Genomic DNA, 15609 nt, shown 5'->3' on the forward strand with positions numbered 1-15609 from the left:
TCATTAAATATTGCTGGCTATAATCGATATATCGATAATCTAACAATGCTAGTGGCAGCTTTGTGTAGCATACTTCAGGTAAAACATTATTAGTAAATATTTTTTATAAGTAAATGTCAAGAGGAAGTTTTGAAAATTAATCAATTTAAAAATGACGGCACCTATGGAACGGATTCAAGTTTTAGATTCCATAGAGAAAGATATAATAACATGTTTAAATAGTGCAGGTAAAATTAGGTAATTATATTTACATTTGTTGTATTTAACCTTACATTTTTTAGGGCAAGTGTTCCTAGAACTTAGCAAGGAAAAGTCAAGTTTAAAGCAAGCAGAAAATCATACGCAAACATTTTTAAAGACTCTTGGATCTGTAGAAAATAAGCTTACAGATCAAATAAATTATTTAACACAAGTGTCAACTGGACAGCCACATGAAGGTTCTGGATATGCCTCTCAAAAAGTTTTGCAAATGGCTTGGCACAGATTAGAACATGCCAGGTCTAGAGTTAATGAACTTGAAAAAATTAAATTTAAACACATGCAAGGTAACTTACTACAATTCGAATGTCATAATGGACTTGATTTTGATCTTTATTTAAGGTCGTACTGCTCAGTCACAACGTTTACCCACGCAACAGCTACAGACAGGTTCAAACACTTCCAATACTTCAATGAATGTACCTCAAATCCAATCCCAGTCCACTTGACAGTTGACAGAGATGTATAAAGAACTTATATTTCGAATGTTGGAATATCAGATGTGCTGTGACAGTGCGAATAAACTCGGCCACTGATATATTTATTATTGTAAGCTTTAAAATAAATGTGTTTTATGGATTTTATTAGACATAATTGTATATAATTATTTTGTCAAATAAAAAATTACTAATTTTATAAAGATAACACTAATTGTAATAATTTGTTTCAAAAATTCTTTATACCTTAGTATAACTAATATTCGTCAACATATCTTAATGGGTGCCTATAGACCTTAAATAATTTCTGAAATAACACTAGATACTTTACATATGTCTGTTTGATTATAACACTTTTTCATAATTATATTGAGGGGGAAGAATACAAAACATATGTTTTATATATGTTCAGATATTTATTAGAACATACTACAACATAATATCAAAAGCAATATCAGGTCCTAAATATCATTGTTTCTTCAAATGTCTCCACTTGTCTACTTCTATGCTTATTTGTTTAATATTCTTTGAGGAAGTTCTACAGCAACCTCCTATACCTACCACACCAAGATCTAACCATGACATGACATATTTTTCAATAGGATCATCTCTTAATTCATTGAAATTCCTAGTAAAATAACCCTAATAAAATCTACAATGCTTTCATTAAAATATTATGTGCATATGATAAAACAGATTTTACTACAATGAAATTTTGTTAATAAATATTGAATTTGTAAGAGGCCAAAAGATAAAAAATCGAAATTGATGGAATTTAAAAATCAAATATGGAATATTGTAGTGTTAGGTAAAAATATACAGTGATGTAGTACAATTTTATTTATATCAACAAATAACATAAAGATTGATGTAATCCCATAAACTAGCAAGTCTTTGGTTCAATATTTTTTTCATATTACATATACTTCTTAAAATTATCTGATAAAAATATTTAAAGCAGGTACAATAATTAATAGTAATTAAATCTCAATGTGACGAATCAGTTTCCACTTTTCTACTTCTCTTTTTATCCTAGTTACATCAATGGCAAATGTTCTACAGCATCCTCCTATATATGTCACACCTAGATCCAACCATTTTGAAACGTAGGTTTCAACTGGCTCGCATTTGTCTCGATTAATCCATCTGTATGATGTTGTATCATCGCTTTATATTTAAAAACCAAGTGGTGATAGTTAGTAGAATGGATTAATAGCAAGCGGTTGTGTGATAACGCAATTAGACTTTTTAGACTGTTTCAAATGACTAATAATATTTTAAAGCAAGACATTGAACAGTGAACAGACATTGAACAAATAACCAAGTTACGAGCTCTAATAATTTTCATCTGTTTTTATTTAGCCTACATTAATATAGTAAAACACTTGTCGAATTTTCAGTTTTTTCAAGTCATTCTTAGAACAAGCAATTCCTTTATTTTAATCATTATGATCCTGATTATGATGATTGTTTTATGATACTCAGGTTTTATGTCTATACATTCTTATGTATGCGAAATGTGTACATATAAATATATTTAATGGAAAATATTTATATCTCCAATTTAAATGCTTTTTTAATATATCTTAAACACGGCCTTAATCTAAATAAGTGTATAAAAACCTGAGAACTTATTGAACATAATTCATCACTGTCACAATATATGTACATAAAAGAAGCTTTACCGTATTATGTAAAAGTAAACCATATTTATATTTAATCTAGTGGTACCATTTTTTCTATCATTGAGTATTAAATATTAGACATACTTGCATAATTAAGGTATAAGCTCTCTTATGTGTGTGATTTTGCATTGATAAGATAATTGAAAAATAATCGATATGTTGTAATATTCTTATGAACGTCTTGAAAAATGAAAAAAAAAACTTTTTTATCTTCTTTTCCCAAAGCACAAAACATGTTTGCATCTGTTACATATCAAGCACATAATGATGTTGAGTTATTATGAATATATTCAATACATACCCCATTTCAACGTTGTAACTTTCACCACTATTTGGATAAACAATTAATGGAATGGGTTTCTGTCTTTTGTCATTTATTCCGGATATTAGAGATTCAATCAATCTAGGTGCTGTACAGTTTACACCTATGGCAACTAATTGATTTGGGTTTAAGTCATAACAAGCTCTCGCAGTCTGTTGGAAAGGCTCTCCAAAAGCAGTTGTCTTGCCGTCAGTCTATGTAAGTTAAGTAATGAAGTGTTTATCATGATAAACAGATGTTAGTTGATTTACCCCAACGCTAAAGGAAAGCCATGCTTTGGCTTTTGGATAACGCTCTTTTAATAAGTTGATCAACATTTCCGCTTCAACACGACAAGGAATTGTTTCTAAAGCCAGCAAATCAACACCAGCTTCCAAAAGGGCTTCTATTCTTGGAATGTGCCATTCCCTCATTACATCTACTGACGTTGTTGAAGCATATGATCCATTATACTCAGAGCCATCATGCAAAGAAGCCCCATATGGCCCTACTGAACCTACTATTAACGGTCGACCTGAAATTTGAATCCATCATATTTTTTTTTCACATTTTCTTAATGCAAATGTTTAATAACTTACGTGGACTGGGAAATTCCTCCATATATCTTGCGACTGCAGTTTTAGCTAATAGGACGGCTTTCTTTATTAAGTCATAAGCTTCTTTATCTGTGATATTTAAGTGTTCTTTGAAAAGTTTAACGTTTGCTTGATAAGTGTTTGTAATGATGAGATCAGCTCCAGCTGAAATATGACAAAAGGTTGAATAAAATAAATAATGCAAATTCATATTCTCATTATATAAAGCAGATATGTTATACCCCTGAGAAAGTCCAAATGAGAATTAATAACAGCCTCTGGATTCGTGGATAGAAATCTTGCACTCCATAATACGTCTCCGTCGATGGGATCGTTCACATGACAACTAAGTTGAGTGGCAAATCCTCCATCCAAAATGACGATATTTTTGGAAGTTTCGCTACTAGTAGGGAACTCTACGTCACACTGCGAAGAATTGCCGATTCCCGGTGGGGCCATTGTGTATCAGTTCTCTAAAAATTCAGAAATTTTGTGCATGTCATATTATGATAATTTAAAAAATATTCACTTTCTGACACTGGTATTATTTGTATATATTGACATATATGAAAAGAGTGAAAAATATAGTATAGTTGATTGATTTAATATATACTCTAAACTGTGTAATAAATTAAAATATACACTCAATAATGAACACACTGCATTAATGTAAACACTAAATTCGTACCATAGGATTAAATTGAACGCGTGGTAATGTAGGAACAACATTTCTACGACAGATGTAAATAACTCTTGGCAATACGACGCTCGACGGTTAGTTGCCGATTTAGTAAGGAAACAAGAAAATGTAACGGCGCCTAAAATGAAGAATTCCTTTTATAAGTAGTTTAAACAACAGGAAATGCATGACCCAATGAGCTATGAAATACTTAAATAAATAATAAATTGTTAAATGAAAAATTGAAACGGACTGTAAACTACAAACGATTTGAAACAAGATAGGGCGTTTTCACATCTGCTAGCACCTATACGACACCGGCATGACATCGACACGACACGGCACCGGCACAACACCGACATGGCACGTATTTTGTTTTTATCATTTTCATTAGTCTTGTCCCATATACAAGACTTTGGCTCTACTAATTTAATTAGTTGTACAATATCATATTTAAACCTAGACATTTTCCTCGGTTAACCTTAAAAATATCTCTGTACACAACAAAAATCGACACCGACACGAGTGGACCGATTGCTTCCCATCGACATGCCGTTGCCGGCAACGAGACAATACCAACATATCGGCGAGTGTGAAAGGGTTGCATTTGTTTACGTGAGATTACGGATCCACTGATATCGGACCGTAATTTGAAATCCTGCTCCGGGTAGAAAGCCAGAAAGAGAACGAATAACGTTTCTAACTTGTATTAATGCTAATGGTTCACACAAAACAAATACAATGACAATAGAAAATTTAATATCCTCGTTGATTATGTTTAAAAACCGATTGGGTGAGTAGCAATATATTTTTAAGTGGTTTCACCACTGTTTTATCCCTCAGCTATGACAATGATTTTCTAATCGCAAATGTTTCATTTATCATTTAAAGATACATGTGTATTTAATTTGTAGGTAAATAAATTGACTAATAATTGGATTAAAAATCTAAAAATCGCTGCCAAAACACAGTTCTTCATTTAATTACCAATATTTATTTCTGCTTAATCAAATGGATCTACTAAATTATCCAAGATTTCGTTTGTAGCGACCTTGAGACATGTCGAATTTTACATAGTGGAATGAATAATGGTCTACAAAATACCCAGAAATATAATCCCAGATGTTGAACACGAACAGGGTGCCAGCAGTGCCAACTAGAACCCGATAACGAATAGCTGGCAAACCCGAGACGCTTATCTGGGATGTTATTGAAGGGTATTTCCAATCATTCAGTACTCGACCATCGTTTGGTTTAGACGTGCCACCATCGACTGCCCAAGCCTCGTCTCCAGGTATCACCGCTGCCATCCGTTTTATCTATTTTGTATTTTCCACATTTTTTATATTGCCAATAAATAACGGTCACAAAATGTAAACACCACTGTTTCAGTTCGTTTTACCTCCATTCACCGAGCCATATAACTTACCCTAAACGTTGTAAACATGAAATAAGGTGCAGGAAATCGGAAGATTGAAGCGAGACAAACCACACGAATTTATGTAGTACATAGGTATTACTCTTAACTTTAACCTAATTAATTTATTTTAATTTGAATTTGGAAACTGCATAACGATGTGTTAATCCCTCACTTGGCTGCTTGTGCGTTGAAGCAAGCACAACAGAACAATAGTAACAAAGTTTTTTGTAAATTAAGATTGTTTAATCTTAGTAGATTTATTTTTAGTATTAATTATACCAATAATATAAGTACTGAATTTTAATAACTATTAGTATTCTAATATATAAAACAAATATCACTAACATCTACATTTCTTGGTAAAATGTTACTGTATGTATTTTTTATACAATATTCTACATGTGGCGAAGGAATGTGAACATTTTGTTATGTTCTACATATTAATAGATATCAGTTCATAATAAGTATTATTATATTAAATTTAATTTGTTTACTTTAGTATGTTATCTCTTAATTTTGCAACTTTTAAAACTACTAAGTAACAATATGTAACAATTCGAAATTCGAGATAAAAATCAACTTACAGAAATCAAACAAGAGTACTCAGAACAAAACGTGTTTATGGCACGATCAAAACTGACACGAAAAACAAAAATATGCTGAGTTATATTAAAAGTTATTGACCCCCCACAAATTAAGATCTTCAGGTCAAAATGGCTTATCATGTACCACTATTATCAATTGCAAATAGAATTATCTAAGGCAAATAATAAGCTAGGTTCAGCGGCATAAAATATTGTTCTAAATACAAATTTTGATAAGCTATTATGTAAGGAGCTTGTTTTTTTACTAAATATGATAACTAAAACAATTTACTTTTACAGTCGGAGGATTCAACCCGATTAAGTTGGTTTATTTATGTAGAGCTTGCCCAATAAGTGTAATGTTTATTTTAATAATCTTGATTGATAAGCGTCATTATTAAAATATATTTTTAAATGCATTGTTATTAATAATTTGTATGCAAACATTTTTTAATAAAAAAGTTTTGGTTACTATTACTATTGCAGCGACCTTGAGGCATGTCGAATTTTACATGGTGGAATAACGGTCTACAAAATACCCAGAAATATAATCTCAGATGTTGAACACGGGCGGGGTGCCAGCATCGCCTACTAGAACCCGATAACTAATAGCTGGCAACCCCGAGACGTTTATCTGGGATGTTACCATCGACTGCCCAAGCGTCGTCTCCAGGTAACACCGCTGCCATCCGTTTTATCTATTTTTGTATTTTCCACATTTTTATATTACTTCAATAAATAACGGTCACATAATGTAAACACCACTGTTTCATTTCATTTTACCTCCATTCACCAAGTCATCTAATTTACTCTAAACTATTATTTATCAGAATAAAATATTAGCATAACTACCTTGTATATTTATTACATTAGATATCTTATCTGTTAACAATTTGTATTAGTCTTAGACGAGATGTCTATTAATATATTCACGGCTAGGGACACTTTCAGTAACCCTGAATTGTGATGTTAATTATATTTAAATCCTAGTAAACTAGACTATGTCTTCAACTTTAGGATATCCAAATTTCATGGGTTCGAAGACTAGGTTTTTTTTTAAATGTGTGCAGCTTCAATAACTTTGAGGCTATTGTATTACAGTAACTTCTTCCGTTAGATTGCCTTTGACATCCAAATTCCAATACAAACTGGGCTAAGGGGTGTTTTGAGTAACTTCGGAGCGATTGGCGATCCAACGTCAATTTTTCTTATTTTCTTGAAAATTGGTTCGATTCCGGTGAACAGAAATGAATTCGAAAGATAACACCCCCATTATGTCACGGGAATAATCCAGTCGACTGCTCCAGTTCTGACCATTTTACGAAAACTTTTATTTCAAGAATAAGAAATGCATGTTGGATCCACCGAGGCTCTAAGAACCTTTACTATCTGTTCGTTTTCTAAATTAAATTAAACTAAATCACTTCAATTAGATCAATTCAGACATTCTAGCACACGGAAAAAAGGAGGAATTTCTATTTCATAAAGGCTTTGGATCGGTATTTATATCAGGAATAGTATGATAGAAAACGGCTTTTAATCGTATATGTTAATTAGTCGGCTTAATAGGCCTTATTTTTGGAAAAATTATATATCACGATAAAATAAACCATAAAAAAACCATTGTGAGAGGCTATCATAAACAGTAAAAAATATTTGATAACTTTTTAGATTATGTGATATTCTTGATAAGCTACCTAGTAAAAATTATCTGACTGGCTTGCAAGATGTGCATGACATATAGGTGGCTAATTGAACGATAAAACATACCTACCCTATATACTAGTGTAGGGACGGCAAAATCTGACACCATAAATACTCAATACAAACAGCCAACAGCGGGTTTGCTCTAATGCCAGAATATTTCTACTGATACTGTTGCAAGCAATAACTTTAATTAGATCACTAAATAAGAAATGAGCGTTTTCAAGAAATAAACAATTTCAAGAGTTAGAGCTGGTGACATTATCGCTTTACCAAGGCTCTAAGAATACACCCAGATAGGCATTCGTTTTCTAACTAAAACGAAAGCGTCAAACATCAACCTGATTCATTCACAAAGATAATCATTTACAACTTTCAGTTATCTTGATATTAGGGTGTAATAGATTTAATTAGATTGTCGTTATCAAAAAAACGTACATAGTGAAGACGTCATAAATATCGTCGTATATAATTTCGAACGAAGCAAGGTGTACTTGTAGTTATTTAAGCGTATTAGGGGTAGTGAACTGAAAGCACACTTTTGTGTCCCCTAAAAAAACTTTAATGATGTACTTCTTCTTGATAGTAGCGTTTTTTTTGCGTTATTCTTTCTCACTCTAAGTTGAATATTGTATGTGCTTTTATATATACACATACATGAATGTGATTAATCTGATATTATCCCAGTTGATTATCACTTATTATGAATAATTCCACATTATTGCTGAACGAAAAAGAATAACTAATAGTTGTTAACTTTTGAAAAGGTTGGGGAAAAGAAACTTGGTTTCCCCTAACAAATAGCTTTAAAGTGCTTTATATAGTGCGTATGAAAGATAATATTCTATAAAACATTCCAGATAAAGGTAGTGTCTTTCGTTACGAAAAGTACGCACTGTTCAAAATTGTGTGGTGTTAATGGAGTCGAGTGCTTAAGTGAATACCAGTGTGAGTATGGGTTTGCTCGTGTTGGTTTCCGGAAATTTTGATACTAAAGATTAACCTCGGTCTGGCCGACCAAATGGATGAAGTTCTTTAAAATATCGAGGTATTTTATCTGGTGACATGGCTACGGAATCAAGTATCGACCGAAACAGTTTTGAACATATATATAAGACTGGATATAAAAAAAGTTCGATACTTGGGTTCCATGTGGAAGAAAGTAAGAAAATAACAAAATAAATGGATCCAGTTTCAATATATCGATATTTTCTGAAAAAAATATCGATTTTTTTGGCTGATATATTGATATTTTTTAGCCGACAGTTTTCGATATTTTTTCAAAATAAATTAAATATATTTTATAATAAACCTTTAAAATTGATACTTAATTTTAAAAATTTGGTAAATTTTGGTAACGATAAATATCGATATATCGAAATATCGACATATTTTTCAGTAGCCAACACCCCTATACTTTATAACGTTTTATTCATTTACTACGTAAGGCGATTTTTGGCAGTCTTTGACCTCCTTCCCCTTCTAATAATATAAAGGAAAGAAACACAGGTTTGCTTTGTTTTAACTTTTACTACCTAACTTAACTACACTTAGGAGTATAGAACAGGAAAGTGAAGAGGAACGCATAATGGAGCCACAGCACTATTTTTAACCGACTTCGAAAAAGGAGGAGGTTTTTAAATGTATGTTCTCCGATTTCTCCGTCAATTATGGACATATTTTCAAAATTATTTTTTTAGTCGAAAGAGTGCACTTCCCAGATGGTCCCATTGGAACCAAGTTAGGATCTTATGGGGAGAATCGAGGGAAACCCTCAATTTTCAAAGGCACGTATAAAGTTTTCACCTATTTTTTATCTAAAATAATGAAATATTTGTGTATAATGTTACTGCTGACCTGATGTGACGGAAAATCAGAAGTTGTTCAGTGCACCAGCCATTCAGTTTGCTCTTTAAGGACAACTCATTATAGGACATAAGGCTTCGTAGAAATACTGTAGAAAACTACTTCTGTGGTGTAATTGTTAAAGCGCTTAGCTTCCAAGCGGAGCTCGCGCGTTTGATTCCCGGCGGGGACAATAACTTGTTGTTTAGTTAGAATATTTGTCAAATCACCTAGACTAGGCTTATTTTCAATTATTATTTCTTTATTCCTATTTTTCTTCATATGGGCTGCACCTTTACTTGGCCTACCCATTGTAATATTAAATAAAGTAACTGCGTAACAGGCCAATTGAAAAGTCCACACTTTTTTTAGTCAAAATAATTTTTTTATTCAGCATAATTCCCTTCAAGAACGATACACTGATTATAGCTATCCTCCAACTTTTCGATACCATTTTTGTAGTACGATTTGTCTTTGCTTCAAAATAGGCCTCAGTTTCGGCGATCACCTCTTCATTCGACGAAAATTATGAAAAATGGAAGGTACATGAGTGAAATATTTCAAGTCACAACTGCTATTCATTTTAAATGAACCAACATCTAATCTGTTCTCATAAGAATTGAGGAATATTCATCAAAGAATAATTCAATTAAAAGTTTTATATCTTGGTTATTATTTCTTTCAGAACAAGTTTTGCTTTCAGAAATTACTCAATTGGACATTACAAGAGCGGAAGTTTTAATTTGTATAGAATATATATCTATTATTTATCCATATATTAAATAATTTCAACACTGTATCTTAACAGGTCAATTGAGGGTAGGCCGGGGACTTTGGCCTACCATAGTAAAACATATTCTTTTGGCAAAATTAGTTTTTTTTATTCAACATAATTCCCTTCAAGGGTGATACACTGATTATAGCGACCCTCCAACTTTTTTTTTGTAGTACGATTTGTCCTTTGCTTCAAAATAGGCCTCAGTTTCGACGACCACCTCTACATTCGATGAAAATTTCTTCCCAGCGAGCATTTTTTGAGATCTGAGAACAGGAAATAGTCGCTGGGAGCCAAATGTGGAGAATACGGTGGATGAGGAAGCAATTCAAAGCCCAATTCATGGATTTCTGCCATCGTTTTCACTGACTTGTGACACGGTGCATTGTCTTGGTGAAGCAGCACTTTCTTTTTCTTCAAATGCGGCTGTTTTTCGGCGATTTCGTTCTTCAAACGGCTCAATAACGCTATGTAATAGTCGCTGTTGATGGTCCTTCCTTTTTCAAGGTAGTCAATAAAAATTATTCCATGCGCATACGAAAATACAGACGCGATAACCTTGCCAGCCGACTGTTGCGTTTTCCCACGTTTTGGAAAGGGTTCATCGTGTGCAGTTCACTCGAGCCATGATTCATCCATTGTGACATATCGACGCAAAAACTCGGGTTTATTACCCTTAATTATCTTCAAACACTGCTCCGAATCATCAACTCGTCGTTGTTTTTGGTCAAAAGTGAGCTCGCGCGACACCCACTTTGCACAGAGCTTTCTCATACCCAAATATTCGTGAATGATATGAATTTTGTGGATTTTTTAAATGTTTTCGTCGGTAACAACCTCTTTAGGCCGTCAACTGTATTCATCGTCTTCGGTGCTCATTTCACCACGTGTAAACTTAGCATACCAATCCTTGATGTTTGATTTTCCTGGTGCAGTGTCCGGAAACTCGGTATCAAGCCAAGTTTTTGCTTCAACTGTATTTTTTTCCTTCAAAAAGCAATATTTTATCAATACGTGAAACTCCTTTTTATCCATTTTTTTTCACAATAACAAAAGTTGCTTCACTCAAAATGCTATAATTCACAAACTAATGATCCGACAGCTGTCAAATTTATACACGCATCTTTTGAGGGTTGGGGCTAACTAAAAAATCATATGGATTTAATTCTAATAGCGTCATCTATGTGTCAGGCTGGGGACTTTTCAATTTACCTGTTAATTTATTGAGTAAATATCTAACATTAAAAAGAGAAAAATAAAATATTTTTAACAAAAAAAATGAACCGATTTCAAAAAATAAATAAGGAAGTCACTAAAAATTAAAATATAATCAATCTTGTACATCAAAATATGTACATAATAATCGTTGTAATAACTATATAAAAATAATTAAAAATCTGATTTAACCTATCTATTACACGTATTTTATATTCTACTATATACACTCAATATAGCTTAATCTCTACCTAAACCTATTTATCTATTTACAATATTATTTTAACTACTACCAATTGACCACTTTGAAGTCGGTGCCGAGCCCAAACAATACAAAAATAATAATATAATTTTGGGACCGGAACCGACTTCGAAGTAGTCAGTTAGTAATTGTTAAAATAATATTGTAAATAGATAAATAGGTTTAGGTAGATATTCAGCTAAATTGTGTGTATTATAGTAGAATATAAAATACGTGTAGTGGATCGGTTAATTAAGGTTTTTGATTATTTTTATTTAATTATTAGAACGATTATTATGTACATATTTTATTATAAACTGCTTTTCTTATGTCAATATTCTAAATTTGATTATTTTTTAATTTTTAATGAGCTGCTTATTTGTTTTTTGAAGTCGGTTTAATTTTTTTCTAAAAAATATTTTAAGGGCTAATTGTTTATTACCTTTCCCACAGTTCTATTTAAATTAAATCTTTTATTTTCATTAATTTTGACAAATAATAGAGAGGAATTAGTTAAGATAAAAACATTTTATTATATACTATTATCTAATTATTGTTTGTAACATGTTTTCACAAAAAATAATTATTAATAATGAGTATTTTTATCTCAAGAGCCTTATGATAACATTAAAGACTACAAGGCTGCTGATAAAAAGTTTGGAACGCGAAATAACGTTTGTTTTGACACAAAATTGAACCTATACCAATGCTTTCACTTGAGGGGTTAAGTATATAGATAACTAAAAGGGTTCGGAGACTGCTATGTAATTAAAGGACTGTGAATCAATTCCGAAGAATTGGTTGTGAAAGCAAGAGGTGGTAATGTAAAATAAAGTAGTGGTTTTTTGTTTTTTCAACTCTTCAACTTTTTCAATAAATTAGTTCAATCCCTCTAAGCAGTAAATAAAAGTCTAAAGCAGTAAGCAATAAACAAAGAAGAGAACGAAAAATTATGTATTATGTATTTAGAAAAATATATGTAAATAAGTGTATAGACAAATAACATTTTTTTTTGTGTTTTTGGAATGTGTAGGTTAAAAATTTTCTGTATTCTTTGAAAGTTTCTTTCAAGCTTATCAACATTGGGATTTAAATAAATGAACCTTTTTTTGTATCCAATTTATGGATTATCTGTCCTTCCTTTTCCGTCATTTTAGATTAATTATTGAAAATACTCTTAGTGATAGCTGGAGTGGATGGAGCATATAATAAATAAAAGATTGACTAATAAGACTCTATTTTTATTAATTACATCTTACTTTAGATATGCTTAGTATAATTTTAATTTACAAATTAATTTATTACTACTGTCCTGTTGTACTTGCATTAATACACAAGCCAGGCGAGTACGGGATTAATACATCAGTATGTACTTCCCAAATATAAGAGTAAGAATAATATATTGCAATTTTCAAACGTATATTTCTGTGAACATTCTTTGACTCCGAATAGTTTATCTTAATATTAAATTTGTCTTGTATGATTTGCTCTTTGTAATTTCTATTTCAAAATGTTTAAACTTAACCTCATTTTTGCAATATATGTTGGGAAGTATAGAAAGCCTACAAATTGAAAGGTACAATTAATCTTGGTCAAAATAGCATAAACTGTCATCAATAAAAAGTGAAAATATGTTGACAATTTCGGGTGAAGATATTTCGGCTCTTTATTATCTAGTTTTTCATTTATGAAAATTATTAATTAAAGAATATTTCCTGTTGCATTTATTAAAAACAAAGTATTATGTGTTATTATAAAGCATGTTTGGAAACCCTAATTTCTGTAACACAAATAACGTATTGTTGTCCGTAATCTTCGGAGAGGACAAAACACACTTCAGAAAAACGGCGCATAACAAAAAACCAATTCTAGTGACACGACTAACAGGCATTTGGTTGTGCAAGTGTCCGATGTCACAACATTTTAATGCGAAATCACGAAATGAAATGTGTTAATAAAATTAATCAATTAGGCCAAGGAATAGGAAATCTCATTGTAAATAGAGTTAGAATTGATATATGATATAAAACAAATGATAACATCCTTGGGAACATAAAAGATAAAATAAATGCCAGTTAACGTTTCAAAGCTCATAGATGTCAGCTAATAAAAAATATTGACCTAATTTTGTATTGAGGTCGAACCACGGATATATTTAATCAAAAAACTTTTTACCTATTGCCACATTTGATTATTACCAACCTCTTGGCCTGGCCAACAACAGTTTATTTATTGTCCTCAGTTCTCGAAAATTGGCTTAATAATATTATTTTTAAAAAGACGATATTATATCTCAATTTTTAGCAGTCACTCTTAAATTTATTTAAGATTTATTTTTATTATTTCGCCAATATCGTTAAATTGTTACATGAAAAATACGTTATCATTTAACAGGAAACAAGGCCATAACATTAGTTTCTTATATATAGATATATTCTTTAGCTTAATTAATTTAATTTGATGAAAAATGTATCTAAATCTTTTTAACTTCTACAAAATATTCGATTCAACACTGATATCTATTTACCAAATATTTACGTTCGCTATAGAAAGATTCGTTAAACGAATTGCTTCAGCGACGAACTGCGTTTTAATGACACGTGCTTGAGTCAAACTAAATAAAAATACCATGTTACATTGTCATTGCATCAAATACATATTTTGTATACTTGTTTCAAAACAAAACGCACATAAAAGTGAATATTTTAAAAGGTGTGAACATCAATTTGTGTACATTTAATAATAATATTATATTCATTGATATTATATACCTACGTTATTTTAACTATATTTTTAATTTTTGTTTAACTATATTTAATTTTATAACTATTGCCAATTGTCAATTTTCTTGCTGGCGTGATTGACAACAATAATTATCTACTTAAATCTATAAAACATTGATTTCTTTAACGATGTTTCTTAAATTAAAAAAAGTTCTAATTAATAATTAAAAAGAGTTAAAAAAGAATTAATAATTTGTTTCGCATCTAAACTATTAATTATTAATCATAAAATTAATTTAAAAGTAACTTATGGTGGTACGGTAACCTACTCTCTTAACATATTTTTTGAGTATATTTGTTAATTTAAAATTATGTTCATAAATTCTAATTTTAAGACTTTTTGTATTTAAACCAACTATGTTAGGCAAACCAAATTTAATCATAACCTAGAAATTTAGACTTGAAATTCCATTTATTATACTAAGGTTATTTAATTAAAAACATTACTAATAATAGCGAATCCTTACGTTTTATGTTTTCTGTATATCACACTAAAAATGGTAACTGTTAATACATATAAATATCCTAATAAGCACAGACACATATAAACATCTCCAAGGCTCAAGGCAAACTAACTTAACCGACGCTTTGCCATCTGATAACCTAGAGAAATAAGTGTCATATTATCTAAATATTATTTATTTTAATATAAACTACTTACTATAAACTACTAATAATAATCTGTCTATATAAATATGAGCAATATTATATTCTATTACTAGAATATGTTAATAATATTGAAATTATAATCTAAAATTTTGTACATTGTAAATATAAGACTGAAAATAATTAATCCATTATCATAAGTTCGTTTTTGTTATACTTTTAGTGCAATTTTTTAAAGAATAAATAGACTTAAATAATAAATTAATATTACATCCGCGAATTTGTTTGAAAAAGAAATAAAAAGTTGCCTAACCTCTTCATCATTTGTAAGTTTAGACATTTTCACTTTCCAATGTAAATAAAGTTTAATACGTTTATATTTATCTTTTAGATGATGTCTTTGTCTTTAATTTAAGTATATTTGGCTGTTAGTGTATATTTGGTCATGCACTGAAGAAAAACACAGTTAATATTTCACTG

The 15609-nt window shown here is 30.7% G+C and overlaps 2 protein-coding genes across 9 annotated transcripts; one reads left to right on the forward strand and one right to left on the reverse strand.

The window, feature by feature from the left end:
- The first annotated feature begins 68 nt into the window (after positions 1–68).
- Positions 69–903, forward strand: MED11 (Mediator complex subunit 11). The gene is made up of 3 exons (XM_076400782.1): positions 69–227; positions 282–545; positions 601–903. The coding sequence occupies exons 1-3, from the start codon at positions 152–154 to the stop codon at positions 705–707; spliced, it is 447 nt and encodes a 148-aa protein (XP_076256897.1). The 5' UTR covers positions 69–151; the 3' UTR covers positions 708–903.
- Positions 904–1091: 188 nt separating this feature from the next.
- Positions 1092–15121, reverse strand: LOC143194177 (betaine-homocysteine S-methyltransferase). 8 transcript variants are annotated; one of them, XM_076400781.1, is made up of 6 exons: positions 14991–15121; positions 3520–3750; positions 3281–3442; positions 2954–3216; positions 2682–2896; positions 1092–1323 (listed from the first exon to the last, which is right to left on the reverse strand). In XM_076400781.1, the coding sequence occupies exons 2-6, from the start codon at positions 3734–3736 to the stop codon at positions 1164–1166; spliced, it is 1017 nt and encodes a 338-aa protein (XP_076256896.1). In that variant the 5' UTR covers positions 3737–3750; positions 14991–15121; the 3' UTR covers positions 1092–1163. The 8 variants fall into 8 exon arrangements, with proteins under 8 accessions (XP_076256896.1, XP_076256894.1, XP_076256889.1 ...); XM_076400779.1 differs by lacking the exon at positions 1092–1323 and adding an exon at positions 1518–1841; XM_076400774.1 differs by lacking the exon at positions 1092–1323 and adding an exon at positions 1518–1862.
- Positions 15122–15609: the final 488 nt, after the last annotated feature.

The sequence above is a fragment of the Rhynchophorus ferrugineus genome, unplaced genomic scaffold (assembly GCF_030347505.1).
Source record: "Rhynchophorus ferrugineus isolate W39M unplaced genomic scaffold, kcgeb_rfMv2 rfM3, whole genome shotgun sequence".
In the NCBI taxonomy this organism is placed as follows: Eukaryota; Metazoa; Arthropoda; class Insecta; order Coleoptera; family Curculionidae; genus Rhynchophorus; species Rhynchophorus ferrugineus.

Bases quoted from the DNA above. Each gene is read 5' to 3' on its own strand.
- LOC143194177 (XM_076400774.1), bottom strand. From the start codon at position 3,736: ATGGCCCCACCGGGAATCGGCAATTCTTCGCAGTGTGACGTAGAGTTC. The intron at 3,217-3,280 runs GTAAGTTATTAA...TTCAAATTTCAG, and splicing joins GGAGGAATTTCCCAGTCCAC to GTCGACCGTTAATAGTAGGT. The intron at 1,863-2,681 runs GTATGTATTGAA...TTAAATATAAAG, and splicing joins AGTTACAACGTTGAAATGGG to CGATGATACAACATCATACA.
- MED11 (XM_076400782.1), top strand. From the start codon at position 152: ATGACGGCACCTATGGAACGGATTCAAGTTTTAGATTCCATAGAGAAA. The intron at 228-281 runs GTAAAATTAGGT...TACATTTTTTAG, and splicing joins AACATGTTTAAATAGTGCAG to GGCAAGTGTTCCTAGAACTT. The intron at 546-600 runs GTAACTTACTAC...TCTTTATTTAAG, and splicing joins TAAATTTAAACACATGCAAG to GTCGTACTGCTCAGTCACAA.